At 41.2% G+C, this 18,548-nt stretch overlaps 1 protein-coding gene across 4 annotated transcripts in view; it reads right to left on the bottom strand.

Annotated features, from left to right (window-relative positions):
• RASA3 (RAS p21 protein activator 3) overlaps positions 1-18,548 on the bottom strand; it is a 134,624-nt gene that overhangs the window by 24,517 nt on the left and 91,559 nt on the right. For all 4 annotated transcript variants that reach the window (XR_005826501.1, XR_005826502.1, XM_040584610.1 and 1 more), the window contains exons 6-8: positions 10,062-10,142; positions 7,243-7,315; positions 2,890-2,969 (exon numbers count right to left, since the gene is read on the bottom strand). Coding sequence is in view for 2 of the 4 variants with exons in the window: in XM_040584610.1 (XP_040440544.1) it covers positions 2,890-2,969; positions 7,243-7,315; positions 10,062-10,142 (234 nt within the window). In the remaining 2 variants the exon portion in view is untranslated. The remainder of the gene's footprint in view (positions 1-2,889; positions 2,970-7,242; positions 7,316-10,061; positions 10,143-18,548) is intronic.

The raw sequence follows: 18,548 nt of genomic DNA on the forward strand, positions 1-18,548 counted from the left end.
CTTATGCAAGCGCAGAGGATGTCACTGTTAAGTCCTCTGAGCCTTGCAACAGTGTCTTATGCATCAAGTTTCATACACTAGATATACCATCAGATCACACTGCATGCCTGCTGGGTAAAGTTCTTCAAACTGATATTTTGACAGTATTTCTGCAGGGCAAGAATTCCCCAAAAGGAAAAAACTCTGAAAAGCGAGCCTCCTCTCTCCCTTACCAATATCTGGTTGGCTACTATCTTGCCAACTAATTCAGATAGCTAACAGCAGCTTCAGGAGGAGAAGAATCCTTTGAGAAATTTATTTATACATAGTAAAACTTACCATTTACCAAATATTTACAAGCAATTTTTTTTCTATTTTATCCAAATTCTTTCAAGATGCCCACGATCAATAACTCCTTCAAACATATGCAGCCAAAGGGTGCTCCCCAACAGCAACTTAAGTTACAGGAAAAAACAGTGCAAAGGACCTGTAGGAGAGGAACTAACTACCCAAGGTAGATCTCACACTACACAGTAAACAAAGCATGCATGCAAATTCTGAAATTATTGTTTTGTGCACTTGGAGTACAAATCATAAGCAGAATTTTAAAAATCATAATACACAAACTTCAGGGACTAGAAGATTACCATTTCCTGAGCTTTTTAAAAGGCAAAGTTATGGCAAGTGTTATTCTGAAACCAGTCAGACTGTAGTCACAGAAAGAAAGAAACAGCAGAGAGGGGGAGGAGAAACAATGAATGCACCAGAACATCTGGTCCCTAAGTGTTGATATGCCCTGCCTGCAACTTCCTACACCCACTCAGAAAGAGAAACTTTCATAGCTTTAGAGAGAAACCATGAGAGACTAAGTCTCCTCTTTACCCTGTGGAATGGTATTTTTCTCAGGAGAGAAAAAGAAAACAAACCCCAAAACCCATAAATTGTATGATCCGTCCAGAGGGCACGGGGGCAATCTAACTGACTAAACCGACTGGAGGAAGTGAGCGGGGGTGGAAGGGGAACCTGAGATGGAAACAAAAACACTCTGTCCTATAGGGGACAAAACCTCTGAGCAGAGTTTGCCCAACCAAGACTAACACTTGATCTGCTTTTCTCTATTATTTAGAGTGCTTAATCTTTTCCCAACTATTTTGTAAGCCTCCTCACAAATTATTCATCTTTACCACACTGCGATGTGTTGGTTTTAAGGAATGGAAGACTTTGCTGAAGCTCAGTTCCACATAAATTATCATTGCCGTCCAGAATTTGTTCAGAAAGTATACTTGGGAAGTAAAATAACCATATAATTTCATTTAGTCCAGCAGTACAAAATAAGCATCAACTAAAATATTAAGCAATGTGTAACCACTGCCCACCAACATCTATGGTCCCCTTTCAGAGTCACAAAACAATCACAGTATCCTAGCTTTCATTTAAAATCAGTTCATGGCTGGGCATCCCGCGTACAAAGACTAGACTGGGACTCCACAGACACTGTTCAGTTGCCCATTCCATCACATACATTCCATGGGATATGGGACATGTTACTTCATACCTGCCTACACCATGCAAAGTTTTGCAGAAATCTAGTCTGGCCCTGGGACTAGGTCATCTGCTGTGCTGCAACACTGACACCACCACAGCAGACTAGCATTGAACCTGGGTCTTTGTTTTCCCTCCTATAAATTAGCCATGGGTTGCCCTTAAACCAGCTACCTTTGCTCTGCCTGATGCAGATGTTCTCAGGGAAACAGAGTACAGCTCACATCTCTCTCACATATGAATAGTTTTCCTTTCCTGTCTCACAGCGCCACGGCAAACACAAATTCATTAACAGTCTTGTAGTGCTGTGATACTACACTAACAGGCTATGTGAACCAGCAGTTGACCATCAAATTAGAACAGCCCTCATCCATTCATTCATAAACACAGATGCACCTTGCTTGCTGGGAATATTGTTCCCACTTCCTGGTCTCCCCTCCTTTCCTTACAGACCAGGGAATGTTTCGGGAGGTAAGTTCTCACTGCCTCTCTAATGGCAGGAAGAATCTGGGGAGGAAGGGGTTGCCACCATTCTCCCTCAACTTTTCTTCCTCCAAATCCTAGCATAAAGGAAAGGGAAATTTCTCACCACCTGATGCAGATACAGCTATAGTGCATCCAGATCACCAGATGGCTTACTTCAGTCTCTAAGTTTCAATGTATGTGATGGTATGACGCATGTGATACCTTTAGGTTTTGCACCTCCTTCTGTTTCCTATCCACTCCTTCTATTCATCTGTCCCTACAGACACTGTTGACAGACCTCAGCAGGTTTCCGAAAGTACTCTGTGGGTGGCAGGGGGTGAGGTTGGTTTGTTTTTGAAATCAGAGTTGCTTCTTTCCTGTGCAATGGATTTCATATTTATCATACCCAGTCTTGCAAGAAGAGGTTAAAGTCTGGCAGGCAAAAGAGAAGAGAAACTACTCTGCTGCAGAAAAACTCTGAGTTCAAGAGTTTCCCTTCAGGGAAGAAGGACCTTATATGGGTTGCTAAAATTAAGTGATAAAATAAAACACGCTAACTGAGAGCATCACAGAGTTTCTGGGCAAACTTGGGAAACTGAGGTGGGGAGGAAAGGGGAGCCCAGACATAAAAGGCTGTACTTAATGACAAACGCACGTTAGTATACACACAGTGTATATAGGATACGAAGGAAAATAATAAGGACCTCTCCCACAGCAGAACCATCATATGTAGTCAGATACGATCTACAGAACAGTGGAGGTAAATGAACACACCAATATAATGACAAAAACTCATTCTGATTTATGAACAGTAAAACCATGCTTGCCATTTGAACACTGAGTCTACTACAAAGTTACACAACTTTGGAAGACAACTTACTAGTATAAAGTGTTTTGTATTACCTAATCTCCATTTTGTCAACTTCATCAACATCTTCAATATCAAAATGAGATTTCTTGTTGTAGCTACTGGGTCTTGTAACCTAATAAAAAGGAGGAAACTTTTAACAGCTTGATCTGATACAGAAGCATTCCAATGTACAAAGCTGTGGAAGATCACAGCCTTTTACTATTAGCAGTGACTTCAGTCCTGATTCTGAAAACATTCATGCATGTGAATAAACATGTTGATTAAACAGATTCCTGACTATACAAAAGTGGTGGTTACACAATCATACACAAGAGTAACTACATACTCCATATTTTCTTTCAGAGAAAGGACATCTTTAATATTACTACAGTACTTTCAGTTTACATTAACAAGAAAAAAATCATGGAAAGGAGTATCACTTTTATAATCCATCTAGGGAAATAAAAGGGCAATTAATAATTGGGTTTTAAATACAGCTGTACAACAGATGCCCTGAGGCACCCTGAAGCAGGGGGTGGGGAACCAAAACCACCCTTAAGAACATTTTACAGTGGATCCAATTAAAATTGGCATGTTCTGCCTGTCTTGATATCCTGCCCATGCCCATACAAAAAAATACTAAGCAGATCAATTGTCCAAGAGATGCTATCCTATGTTACACATATCAAAACATAGAACCAGGGGCACAGTTCACCAGTCATATTTACAAGACTGATAAATAGCAAAGGTTTTGTGCAAACATTTCTTAAAATGTATTTTCTAGCATGATTTTAAAAATACTTTGATGGTTTTATTTTTGTACAGTGTATCAGAAACTTGAGAAAAAGGTTACCCCACCCAGCTGAAACCACATCAGGAACTGATCAAATGCAAGTATGTATGATGTGTGGGTTCAGCTCTTGGTTGCACACAGAAGCTGAACTTTACTGTAGGTTTATATACGCTTGTGGCTTAATACTTCCCACTCGCAGAAACTGGCTTTTATTGTAAACTTGACTTCTCGGTTGTATATTGTACGTCAGATGCAGATGGTACAAACAAGGGAGGCGAAGATAACAGCTGCACAAGTGGAGAGGAATCGGAAAAGAATCTTCTAATATGGGATAAAGAGCCTTCTGTGTTTGTGTATGTCTAAGGCAGGCACCATTTTCAAGGCAACACATAAAACTAACAGGTACTAGCAGCACTGGAGACAAAACCCTCCAGACTAACTGAATCAAATGCATCTGTAAGCCTAAGAGCATGGCAGGTTTAAATACAGCCCACAACTTCTGTAGCTCAACACAAATTTTCTCACTCTACCCTTGCAACAGTCTTCAGTGTGGCTTCAAGAAATTAAGCTACGTAACTGAAAACATTTTCTACTACCGTTGTGAAGCTAATGGTGTAATTTTTCATAAGGAAGCAAACTTTTAAGTATTTTATGTAACACAAGTTGTTGAAATTATAGCATAGGTGTAACTTATGACACATACCTTTTAAGTAACACTTTCCTGAGAAGTTTTGCTGGAGTTTGCATGCACGAGGTCTCTCTGTTCACCTGTATGACTGCTTAGTGTGCAGATTAATACAGCTCAAGAGTGGTATTCCTAAAAAGATGGCTTATGAAGTCCATCCATTCCAAGGATGGAACTGTAGATGAGGGAACTCCCAGTCCACAGTGCTGAACTAGCTGCCACATACCATTTTACAAAAAAGTGGGCACAACTCTGCTCTGCTGTCCCTTTCTTTAGGCAAAGCTGGCAAGCCGTTTATCAGCTGCTCATTATTTTTCAGCACATGCCAGTTGGCAAACAGGTCCCCAGCATTACCATCTTCAGCTCCCATAAGGTGGCCGTTTCCCTGTAGCTGCATACAGAATTCCAAGCCCGCACACCACACTGCAGCTGGAATGGTGGTGAAAATGGCTCCTAACCATTCAGGTACAAGTTTCCCTCATAGCATCCCTTAAATAAGCCCTTAGATCTCCCAAACCAATGATAAACTATTCTCCATTTCGAAAATTAAATCTGTGATTTTTTCGTTGTAGAAAGGAAAGCACCCATTCACTGCCTTTTACAGATCAGCTTCTTCCTTGGAGGCATGGCCAATCGCTGTGCTAGCAGAGTGCAGGAAAGCTGATGAAGCTGTTTGGAAGCAGTAAGTGACATTGCTGTCAACAGCATGAATCCGCAGCTCCACAGGAATAAGAGCAGTCTGTCAGCATACACCAGCCACAGGTCTGCCCATGTCTCATTAGTGAATGTATCTCCCAGTCATAAAAGTTCTACTGAACCTTGCTCCTTGGAGGCATTTGGCCTGATATGTACTAACTACTCTCAGAATGACATAAATCTGTGATGGCTCTGTCTGCACCAAGGGTAATGTTTATGTTTCAGAGTTCTGGCTGATTCAGATATTTCCCAAGCTCTACTCTTAACCACACAGAAAACATTGTGCTCTGAGTTAGCGTAACAACTGGGGCATGGGCTTGAGTTCAGGCTTTGCTTCCGCTGAGATACTTGCATGCAACCCACCTCTCATCATAAAGGCAAGCTAAGCAAGCCTCCAGCCCCCTCCACGATTCCAGCTGGAAGATGCTTTCTATTTCTCTCCTTCAACTCCCAGCATGGCACCACCTGGCAAGTTCAGTGTTTAAATACCAAATGTTTGCTATTTCTGCAGTACACAGAAGGCTAAGAAATCAGACAGGTGAAGTTTTACGGTTTACAGTCTGAATTCCTGAATTACATTCTCATTAAAAAGCTTTCACTGAAAGATGCCTCCAGAACTGACTATGTTAAGAATAAGGAAGCCCATTTTAGTTTATTTACATACAGCATCACTCTTGTGTCACTGCCAAAGGCTGCAGCTCTGGGTCAGGTAATGGACTGAAATCCTGGGCAGCCCTGAGTAAACACACTGACACCTTGATGCAGTTTCACCATTCAGTACCATGGGATCTCTCCCCCACCAATGATGGCCATGCAGCACCTCCACAGAGTCTCATGGAGTCAGGCAAGGAGGCTCAAAGGCTCACTACTACCTAAAGTTAACACTGCAAGGAAGTTATATCCTAGGAAGAGACATGCTGGGTTAGCAGAGGAAAGATTACCTTAGCTATCCTGGCCAAACCTCAGGGTTTCCACCCCTTTGGGCAGTGAGAAAGTGCTCCTACCAGTAAAGAACTTGCAACATCTGTTCCTCAAAATCCAAATATATGACATAAACAAGAGCACATTTCTGTTGGTATGACAGACTTTAGATTAGTTGGTACAAATATCAGCTTCTAGGCAAAGAGACGGTCATTTGTAGAAGAAGGTGGAAGACAGCAATAAGCCCCGCACTGGCACTGCCAAGAACGGTGTGTGCACTTCAGATCCGCACCGTGCAACAGCACTTGCATGGCTCCTCTCTACCCAGCTCTCCTTCCAGATGTGGCTGCCTGTGCCCCTGAACTGATTCAAGAAACCACACCCCAGGTGCCACCCCTATGCCAGCAACAATTTCTAATGCAAATGTGACCCGAATGATGCAAGCTGTACGAGTAGAAAGGGCTTTTTGATGATATGCCAACTGCACTGTACTACTCTGGCTTTTCATCAACTCTTGTTATGCCAGATACGTTCTTGAGGTGTCTCTTGAAATAGAACAGTTAAGCATAGACTGGGACTAAGAGAAAAAGAAAAGAGAAAGATACACATACTTCAGAAGGCAGAATGAAAAGTTTCAAGAGGTATCCAAATTGTGAACACATGCACATATGTGTATGGACACACCACAATTACAGCTAGTCTTGCCAGAAGGAACCAAAATAAGCACCTTCATAAAAGTTATACTTTGTCTTAACTGGACTTGTTGAAAATGCTCTGTATTAAATAAAGCTGTAGAGCTTTCACCCACTTGGAGGAAAGGCACTGGTGTTGCAGCAGACTGGCAGACAGCCAGAATATCCAGTTTTAAGTGTATTTTTCCTCTACAGTTTTCAGTATTCCTAGGAGATAACCTTCCTCCCATTGACTGGGAAGACAGGGTGGAGCAGCTATGAAAACACAAGCTAAAAAAAAGAACAATTTGGGGTTGGTTTTTGGTTTTTTTTTAAATCCCATTTTTAACTGTCCTTTTTCAAACCTCTTCTGGGGTGAGTTGAGATGAAGCATAAAGCCTGTTGCCCAGAAGAGCCCACCTTGAAGCTTCTCCTACAGAGCACCTGAGCTGAAGCAATATAGTGCTCCTTCAGCAGATATTCAGCAGATAGCTAGTCTGATCCTGGGTACTTCTTCCCCCTGTACCATGCTTGAAACAGTCTTCAAAGACGACAACTGGCACAACATGGAGCAGGATGCTGTGCCAACAATCTACAGTATAGTATTTCAGCTTATCACCCGTTCCTTTGAAATACCAACCTCAAAATAAAACACTTCATCAAAATGTGGATTGTTGGTCTTCTTTTTAACTTTAGTCTTTTTCGCTTCTGATCTGAATTAAGGAAAGAAAAAAAAAAAAAAAAAAGGTAAGAAACAACGTTAGCAGAAGTGTGATCCTAGAACAGAGCCACTGAAGAACAAATAGTCATTCACTTGATTTATCTGTGTGGCTCCAGCATAGCAAGGCACACACACTCGCACACATTTAAGACAAGGATCCTCTGCGTGCCTATGTCTCTGAAGTGGCAGTAATCACAGTTTGTTATCCTCTCTTAAACACAAGTCCTTGAACCCTGATTCTGTCTCTTGCTTGATCCAGCAGAACCTTCTATCTGTACAAAGCAACTGGCAAGAACAGGGCTCCAAGCGGCAGCATTTGGAGGATGGTCTCAGTCTTGATGTGACTCAAAAATCTCTCATACCCTAAATGCACAGGAGGAGACAGGAAGACTAACATAGCTATTTCTGTGTTTTATATTTTATAATCCTGGCCTGAGGAATCAATGAATGCTTTTCAGTGGTGTTAAATGATCAAAAAGACCAGAATGATTTCCCCAGTAAGAATATTTTTATTGCTCTATTACCACCCTTTTCCATGCAGCCCCAACAGCACGTAGTTAGTGTTACGTTGGTGAATCACAATGAGCAGTACTAAGCACAAGTCTCTTCATCTGTACTGCTCTGTAGGACACAAGACATGGCAGCCCTCCTTCAAACCACCCGCTGGGCAAATAGGCCTGACAAAGTCAGCGCTGCCCATTCATCCTCTGTGGCCAGTGCCATCTGCCTGCGCCTACCTTTTAGAATACAGACATCTAACTGCTTGGTATTGGGCTAGAGCCAACCAAGGCACTTCTCAGAGGCCAGCCAACAAGCTGTCTGATGATTTTCAAATGTTACGAGCCTATGCTTGATTTGTTCTTGTTACCTACAAGTGAAAAGCTCAGTGTTGCCCTGTGTCACCAATCTTCCCCTACAGCTCTGCAGGCATAGATAAAACAGACACAGATGGAGAGGTGCATCAGCCATGTGGAAAACTGACCTACTAATCCTTTCATCCCAGAATCTATCCCTCATTTCTCATGCAGCAAAGCTGCTTAGATAGCTTGTAACCGCTTATATTAACCGGACAACTCTATGTATTCTTTTACAGAGGTCAAGTAAAGCTGGGTCTAATTCCCAGTGCTGCTACAGGCTTCCTCTGTGACCTGAACTGGCCAGTCCACCAAATATACAATGTTTCCCCATCTGTAACACAGGCATAGAAACATTTTGGTTGGGAGGTCTGCTGGCTGTGTAAGTACAAATCACACAATAAACAGCAGCACATTTGTTAAAATGTTTATGCTTGGCATTGCATAAACGCAGCAGAATAAAGCAGCTTTCCTACTCTAAAAAGAGAGGCATTGAAAAATTCAGTGAGGAGAATGATGTACACATTAAGAACATCCCACTATTCCTAGGAGGAGCTGAGAGATAAGAGAGACTAATCGCCTCCAGCACATAGGGCAGATTGCCTATCCTGTCTCATCAGTCACACTTGCCAATCAACCTCTTTACTGATAAGCCCATCTGGGAGGGGACTGGGAAGCAGGATGTAGAACGGGAGGCGATTAAGGCAAGCACAATTATTGGGCAATTACAGAGCAGTGGATGGGAATAAGCTGCATGCTGCTTGCTGGAGATAGAAGGCAAGCCTTCTCCCCCCATCAAAAAACAGACAGGAGTAGGATGAGACTGTGCTCCTTATTCTGAAGCAAAATACATTATCAGTTGTCGCTCCGGGGAGCAGAGGGAAGCAGACAAAGGTAAGTTTGGACATTCAAGAATACAAGGGTTAGTCAAAAAAAAATCTTACAGTTTCAGTAATAGCCACTCAGTACTATCTGAAACGAGGCTTAAAACATCGAAGTGTACAACTCAAATACACAGCTCACTAACGGCGATAAGGCAGAACACGTCTAGACAAAGATGAACAGTAACAACTAGTCTCAAAGACTCCTCTGCATGCAAGATAAGTATTTGTCAAGAATACATCCTTACAATATTTCCAATAAATTGTTGTAAAACATTATGAATAAGTCATGCTACTAAATCTGATTCTTTGAGGTCACAGCAGAGCTGTTTTGTTTCTAACGTGGCACAGACATAAAAGATGAATTCTAGATAAGCAGAAACAAAACAGTGACCTCCAACAGCACAGGAAATTTTTCTAAGAGAACCGGAACATTTAATCCCAAATTTAAACTGAAGAGTATTATGCAGAATCTCATTACTAAAACCTCATTCCAAATTTTATCCATGGTGTAATGTCCACATATATGAAATTATAGGACTAAGCCACCTAGGGCTTTCAATGTACACATTAAATTGCCACACCTTGAGAGTAAAAAGACTAAATATTCACATACAAACGTGCGTACTCTGCAAGATGTTGATGTATTCAGCTTTCTCTTTTGCCACTGCCCAAAATCAGGCAATAAATTTGCTCAAAACCTGGCCTCAAACTGTGAGGTGAGAAGATGCACAAATTAAGCCTAACCACAAACTACATACTCCAGCATATTAAAAATATTCAGTGATTATTCAGACCTCTACATAAATCAAAACTGAAACAAGCCTCTAATTACTTATTCTTGTATAATTCAGTAGTTCATACATGCACACACCAACACTTAGCATGTTCTAGTGGTGTCTGAATACTCCCATTCGTCCATCTGAGAATGCAGTTGTCTTATAAGCAAAGGAAACACAAACCATCCTTATAAAATGGAAGGTCTTGTACGTGCAGTACTTGCCTGGAGGGTCCTGCTAAGGTAACGGTGGCGTAGGGATCACATTGCCCGTTCACAATGGGCAGCCCTTGGCACTCTAAAACTCTAGAAGAGAAGAGAATGCAGAGAAACAAATCAATTAAATGGGAAAAAAACAGAGTGAAAATAAAAGTGATGTATTTTCATCCTGTTCCCTTTCCATAATACTTTACGCTTGGGAATTGAAATGCCACTAAACACAAGCCTTTAATTTATACCTAAACTTGAAAACACATTGTGGTCTTAAATACTAACTTTAACAGGGTCAAAAATACTGAGTCGAAAAAGTTACAGAGAACCCTTAACTCAAAGGGTTCTTATTACACAAGTACAACAACTTAAGGTTCATGAAATAAGAGTCTGCTGTCAAGATGGGAGCTGTCAGCACTTTAAATTTAAAAAATTTAAAAAAATTAAAAATTAAAAAAAAAAACCACTCAACAACAACAAAAAAATCCAACCAGGATTTACTTCTATAACAAACGATTAAAAAAATCCACACAGACAGATCCCAGCAGTAGTCAAGTATTTCTCAGAATCACATTCATGAAGGCCTCAGCGCTTTTGACAAAACTTGGCATGGGCTTATTTGTAAAGGTGAGTTAACTACAGACCAGGAGACAGTATGACACAGCCACCTTTCTCCATATAACTTCTGAATAGCAAAATGGAAGAAATACACTCAGCAGATCTGCACTGAAGAAGTCAAAGACACACTGAAGGCACAAAATGGAACACATTGGGGTTTGCTGCAAGCCATGGTGCAAAATCTGCCAATTCACCCTTTGTTTCAACATCCCTTTGGAGAAAAAGAAAAAACTCAACACAACCCCAACAAACAGTGAAAAAGTGTTTATGTTTCGTAAGTTAAAACCTGCTGAGGAATTCAGCACCAATTGGAAACAAACGCAGACAAGGCAGTTGCCAGGACTCTTCCCTCCTGAGACAAGTTCTGCTTCCAACATGTAAGCCTGTTGGGCTGATGTATTTATACAATCGTAACTGGAAAATTTCAGTGAAACAAGCTCTGAGGCTCTTTGGGCAGGTGAGTAGCACTATACTTGCAGTATGAAGTATCTTGCAAGCTTCTGGGTGCTATGAAATCAGCAAGAACAGCAATATCCATTTTACTTCTTACAGTGACAGCAACTTTGATACAAAAAAAAAAAAAAAAAAATTTGATAGAGAAAGAAATCAGTTAACAGACAGTGCTCCACCATTTTATCCACAAAGCAAGTTATTTGGTAACATACGATGTGAAGTTCAAATACAGTTTAACTACAGACTTATTACTTTGCATAAAGGGAAGAAAAAAAATAATATTCTGTACCAGTACCAGAATTGGTTTTGTACCAGGGGAGGTACAATCTAGAGAGGTTCACACAATCCTAGTAGTGCACAAAGATAGAATATCACACACAGGCAGCTGAAGTGATATATCCACAGCTGGATTCTCATACCTATGATCCCACAGAATAAAGGCTAAGTAATTGGCTTAGTATAGACAGTCCCCAATAATGCACTCACTCACAAGCTTCTCATTTGCATAGTCCCTATATCCATGGAAAAGCATTCAGTTTATTAACCCAGATGACAACTCATTGCACATTCACTAACACTAGTGCAGAAGAGATTTATGTTCTGTATTCTGGATACTCAAGTGAAATCAGAGATCAAAAGCATAGAAAAAGCTAGGAAAAGTGTGGATTGCATTGGCACTGTGATGCTTCTATTTCTGGACTTCTATTCTTTCACTACAAGTTTACTTTCCACACAGATTTTAGAATTTAGAAGCCTCCCAGATGCCTAGTTTAGCAGGTATCTGGTATTGCAGGCTGCTACCATGCAAACAGCAAAATTCAAGCCATAAATGCTATCCCAGCACCAGCTGGAAATGCAAGTTGCAAGCTTCAGAAACCCTCAACATCAAGCAACACACTACATACGCGATTTAGTTGTCTGAACACATGCATCTAGTGCCATTTGAGATGACTTAACAGTTTCTTCCCCAGTCCCTTGCTGCTGCCTCAGAAATGCAGAAGGTACCCACAGAACATGTGTATTTGACAGCTGAAGGCCTTCTTGGAGGCCTCATAAATAGACTAGATGCCTTTTTTCAAGCAGCTAATTCCTATTTCAAATTCACCCAACCTATACAGAGAAGGTGTAGAATATGTTTTTTTGCATGTGTATTAATACAGGTATTCAAAATAGCAAGAAAAATGCTATTTTTTAAAATTTTTACAAGGCAGAGGAGAACAGAACACTTAAAGGGGAACTTTACATTGTAGCCTTCCGGCAGAGCATCTAGAAGTACAGGAGGAAAAAACTGTAAGTACCAGCAGAAAGCTTTTATGAAGAGGCAGGTCCAGCTTGATTTTCTTATAAGTAAAAGACAGACCACTTTCCTTCTATTGGTCTTTCCACTAATATGACCACATTCACAGCAGAAATATTTTGCCACTGAACTACAACATGACTGCTGGTAATTCTTCTAGTATCTTCTAGGATAGCAGATACAGCCTGGACACATTCCTGTCTGAACAGAACAATTGTACACGCAGCGTCAGTGTCAGATCTCCCACCCCTTCCACTGCCTCCTTAAGGCAGCCTGGAAGTTCCTTAAAATAAAATAACTCAATGGCTTTATAGCAGTCAGCCAATTTTCTGCTGTTGACAAATGGCTTCCAAGCCAGCTCTCATCCATACAGGAAGAACTACGTGAAACTTAAACACAGAGAAAGCATGTTCAGAGAGAGTATGATTCCTGGTTTAATGAAAGCAGTTCTTTCAAGAATATGCAGACAATAGAAACTGATCCCAGGCAGCATGATCTACACTTGAGGACATGCAGAGTTTATACATCACTACACAATAAAGTCACAGATGAATTTGAATGACGGAGAGTGTGAAGTTATCCACACAATGAAAAATGCATACCCTAACTATAACATGCAACAATAGGATCTATTCTAATATTGCCACATAGAAGGCTTTTTCACATTTTTTGTGGATAGCCCTCTGTCGTTATCAAATAAACTGTCAACAAAGTTAAAACGACAAACGGTATCAGCAGCTGGTCAGAGAGAACACAACAATGTAAATCAGTGGGCACCTGCATCTTGCACAGAACACGTGGAGAACAGGATGACTCTAGTTGCTTGCGGCTCTCCCTGGCTTGGAAAACAGAAGTTATCCATTCATAAACAGCTTACAAAATCATGAATGGTGTGAAGAACATTTCCTCACTAAGTAGGAATTAAGGACCACATAATGAAATTACCAGACAGAAGGTTTAAAATAAACAAAAGGAAGTACTTATTCCACACAATGCATAACGGAATTGCAAAACAGTGCCATGCGATGTTGCGGAGGTCAAAAGAATACATGGATTCAAAGCAGGACTACAGAAACTCAAGTATAGGTTTGCAGGCAGCTATTAAAGCTTAACGGCCCAGAAGTCTCCTCCTGCTCAGGAAAGCCCAAACTGCTGATTTAGAAGGGTGTAACGCTGGCACAATCATACCGTATTTGAAGTACCCCTCACCAGCAAATATCAGAAACCATACCAGGCTACACTAGATCAGCATTTAGCACAGTAGGGTAGTTTTTATATTCTCTGGGGAAAAAAACAAAGACAAACAACAAAACACAAGAAAAAAACAAAATACACTGATGTTCTCATGCAGTCACAATGACTTAAGAGTAAGACATTTCTTTGTATGAAGTCAGAATAAGAAAAGCAAAAACAACCTTGAAAGAAACAAAATGTGGGAAAACAGGAAACAGACACCAACATAAAACTGTATCCCAAGCCTTTCAGGTAATTTAAAAAGCAGTTATTGTTTAAGGATTCAGAGAAAGCAGGCAAAAGACTGAAGACTTAGGATTTTGAGGAAGGAAGACTGTCTGGAGAGAGGCTTATTCTGGTTTTTGTATCTAACTAAGCATTGTGGCGAGAGACAATAGAATTTAGCAAGGCACAGGTCTGGTCAGCTCGTGTTAGTATACCTTCATTAGCTGCAGGAACGGTAATCCTAGAGCTGCTTTCATTATGGCCATTTTCTTTAGTCATGGGAAAGTTGCTAGGTAAATTAACACTCCTCTCTCAACCTGGTACCAAAATACTGGCTTTAATTGGCAAGCAGGAAAAGAGCTAGAACAAAATGACAGCTACTCAGAGATGTGATAAAATGGAGCCTCAGTTCTGCCACATCGGTATCACATTATTAAGACTGACAGTTCATATCTGGATTAGATGAAAAAATATAGGAAAAGAAATGTATAATAAAGGCATAATCTTGGGGGGGAGGAAGCATGCTGGGAAGTGGTGAATAAAGCCAGTAAAAACGAAATGCCTTTGCTATAATCATCCGTGGAATTAATTTAACATATGTGTAATTGGGGGGTGGGGGTGGGGTGGGGTGGGGGGTGTAGAGAGAGGAAAAAAAAAAAGAAGCCCAGGCAATCAAGATCATTCAAGAATTACAAGTCAACCCATCAGGCCCCAGAGGAAAAATGTCTGGTGGCTGCCAGAATCTTTTCTGCTCAACTGGTAGTTGCTGATCATTAGCTGTCTCGAGCCCATCTGGGGCAGGGCGAGCCATCCCTCCCAGCCAGCCTGGCTGGGTTGGGCTAAGGTTAGCGCAGGGTCATATGAGAAAACTCTCAATGCAGCTGCCTCGCTATATTTTGCTTGTGGTTTATAAAATTAACAGGTTTCAAGGAACAAGACATTTCAGTTTTCAATGCGGTTCATGACCAAACCTTCACAAGAGTAAATTAGCTATGGAAAATTCCCGGAGGGTAAAAGAAAACCTCAAACCCAAACACACCGTGAGCATACCTTCCTGCCTTTAAATTACATGACTACAGAAGTTGAGAGGGAGGCAGAGGGAGAAGGTTTTGAAAAAATGAAAATATTTTTCAGCAAAGACTAAGCAGCTTACATCTGACAGCGCAGGCATTCCCTCTGTCTCTGGGTTGCCTACCAAGAGCTGTAGGCTGTAGTCTCTGAGACAGCCCCTACACAATTGTACTCAAAATCAGGCTTAACGCAGGCAAGCAACACCAGGATGGATCCAAGCCTGTGGGCGTTCCACTCCCCTTCCTTGGAATTGCAAAATTATTTACAAATTATAGGCGTTCTGATTAGTTCAGGATGCACATGTCATTGGCATCCTTGTGCACCAGAATGGACAACCAGTGTGAAAACAGGCACAGAGAAAAGAAACCAGAGGGACACAGCTGTTCTTTAAACATGCATCCATATTTACAGCTCTTCCAGACTAAATCACTTCCAGTGTACCTAGTCAGGCTCAGATCTTCTCCCAGTTTCAATCTAGGGTGGGGAACAGCACAATGTTCCCATCCTCTTTTCTCAAATCAGACTTTTCTCACTGTGACTCCTCAATAGAAACTAAATACATCTTTTTTTCTACACAATCTTGCTTTCTTCCACTGTACATAACCCATGTATTTTAATTGTTTTCACATACATACTGGGTTCCTGGGATCAAGCTTAATGCTTGGCAAGTTTACTGATGTATCTTATTAATCTTCTATTCCCAGCCTCCACTTGTTCCATCTCTTTCATTTATCTTGAGGCTTTGTCCCACCTCATATGAGTCGTTTTTGGCCATGCTCGGGTTCTTCTCTGCGTCATTTCAAAGGCAAGAGACTTCCTCCTCCTTGCTTGCTTTAGTGATCTAATTATTACTTGAACACTCAGTACTTTGTGTGGTAAGCCGGAACAGACAGAGAAGTATCAACTTGAAAGCAAACTTTGTGGCTCATTTGTCAGAACTGTCATCAAAACAACACATTTTTGGCTTATGCTAAGTACTTGTTTGGTAAGGTACATTCCCTAGTGTTGTGTATGTGATTTACTTTCTAAAGTCTCTCTGGATCACTGTTTTTTGGTTTTTCTGTAGGTTTGTGGTTGTTTTGTGGGTTTTTTTTGATTGACTATAGGGTCACCTTGTAACATACATACCTGCTCTTCCAGGGTTAACAGAGCACCTCTGAATAGTCTCCCTTTGTCAATGGGCTTCTCAGGGCACATAAAATAGGCTATTAATCTTTAACGTAATAGAGAAGTCCAGTCTTTTGGTCTAACCTGACAGTAAAGAAGCGGCATTTCTCCTTTCCTTGCCACCTTCACTTCTTGAATGTCCTTTTCTTTCAGTGCAGCCTTGCATCACAATCCAAGCTCATTACTCATTCCCAGTGGTTTAAGAGAAACTTTGAGGTAATGCTGCATGATAGACTTCCATGGGTACCTTGGTCAACCTCACATCTGTGCTAGCACATGGTAGCTGCTCTCTAGTGAACTGACTTCTGTCTTCCACTGCAGGCAGGAACTGTTCCCAAGCTTACTCCCCTGGTCTGTATGTGACCAAGACCTTGCTAAACCAGTCATATTCATATGTTTTAGAGGGGCTTTGCCTGGATGTATCTGCATCCACCGCTACTAAGCACATAGGCACTAAGTCAAGCTCAGCAATTCTCTGATTCATAAATTTCTGGAGGCCAGGAGAGTGTTACAACCGTATGACTGCTCTCATAATTCTTCATCTCCTACTGGACACACTCAGAGACAGCATCCTGGGTTTTGGTCTGATCAAATGTTACATCTGAACTGCTATTAGTGCACCTTCAGACAAACCTTGTACTTCCTCTTCACTTCCACAATGTAATCTACTAGATCTTCATTCAGAATGTAACATAAACCCACAACCCACTTTCGCCAAGAAGCTGACCAAGTGGCCTGTTTCTCCTGGAATAAGGCAAAAATGTTCACAGTTTACTCAGTCCTGGTTTTAAATTACACTCTGCCTCCATTGTCAAAAATACTAAAATAATTATGTCCTAATCTCCTCAGAATTTCTTTACCAACCCATACTCTGACTCTGTCTTGCCCCAGTCCCCAGGGAATAAGGAAGCTAGTAATACTGCAAGCATATATTGAGTCAAGCCCTTGTCCTCAGAATGAACAAGTGAAGCCAAAGGATCATGCCCAGTCCCAGTAAGTGAACTCTAGTAAAAGCAGATTTCAAAAGTACCTATTCCTTGACTTTTGGAAGTGATCTACTTGTACCAAAACAAAATTTCCTACTATTCTTCTCACCTGCATGCTTTTTGTACTGGGAGCAGACCAGTTTCCTCTGAGAGCAGTTCTAACACACTGGGAATTGTCCACAGTGACGTGCCCTGGTTCACCTTCATCTTATGTCCCACTCGGACATAAAATATTGACCACACCTGGTATAATGAATCAGGGAAAGGAAAGGATGGAACAATGTGCAAGTAGATATAGCCGTACTGAACAAAATAAATCAATGCTTCTTTTATCACCATGATTTTTCAAGCATTTCCCCACTACCTTTTTTCATCTCTCCAGGAAACTTGACACTAGTCCTTATCCAATCCTCAGCCACACTGCTGCTCTCCAATCTATCCTTCCATCTCTTCTACTGCCCCTCCAGGAAAACCACTCTCCTTTAGGAACTCCAGCAGTACCCTAACCTCTTTGCACGATATGCTACTCCTTTTGGGTTTGGGGTTTTTGGGTGTTTTTTTGGTGTTGGTGGTGGTTTTTTTGTGAGCAGGCATGTTCTGGCTTACAAAAAGAAAACCCTTGCCACCCCCTTAACCTCTGAAAGGCTTAATACTTAACTGGAGTTACTTCTCCCCCCCCTTCACATGACATTTCCCTTTACCACAAAGATACATGGCACTGACAGAAATCCTGCCTCATTCAAACAAATGGCACAACTTCACCTGGGACCAGCATTTCATGCAATGTGTATCCCCTTAAAATAAAGGCTGTACAGTATTTGGTGCTGAAACATTTATAAACAAGGTACATTACATGCTCAAAACCACCCCCATTCTGGCTTCTGAAATCTGGATAGAGCTTATGCAGATCAGACGAACAGGCTGTGCAGGCAACTATTCTGATTTTTCTCTTTAAAGTACCCTCCAAAGCCTCCACACCAGAAGCGCAACAGAAACCTTGAAACTCTTGAGATTACAGCTGCAACCTCACGTAAGTACTGCCTTTTCTTGCCCACTCCCAGGTAAGTTCAGAATACTTGCACTCCAGCAAAATATTTAAATATGTTCTTAAACTCACACTACCCTGAACATTGGTTCCTTCCTGAGCTGACCTACATCAGTTCTTGCAGCCTCACGCAACACCCAGATTAGCTTTTGGTCTTAACTGGAAAGCTCTGTATGTGCAACGTTGCTGTCACGCACACAATTCTTAACACAAGGCTGTTAATGGTGATTTCCTTCAGACAGAGCAGAGGAAGAGGAATTGAATGCTCATGTTTGAGTTTGAGCAACAATTTCTTTCCCAGATATTTACTGAAGGTATTTTATAGCAAAACAGGAACAACTATGCATACAAAGCCAACCACTAATTAGTTGTAGAAAACAAACAAACGCTAATGACCACAGCCCCTG

The sequence above is a fragment of the Falco naumanni genome, chromosome 2 (assembly GCF_017639655.2).
Source record: "Falco naumanni isolate bFalNau1 chromosome 2, bFalNau1.pat, whole genome shotgun sequence".
In the NCBI taxonomy this organism is placed as follows: domain Eukaryota; kingdom Metazoa; phylum Chordata; class Aves; order Falconiformes; family Falconidae; genus Falco; species Falco naumanni.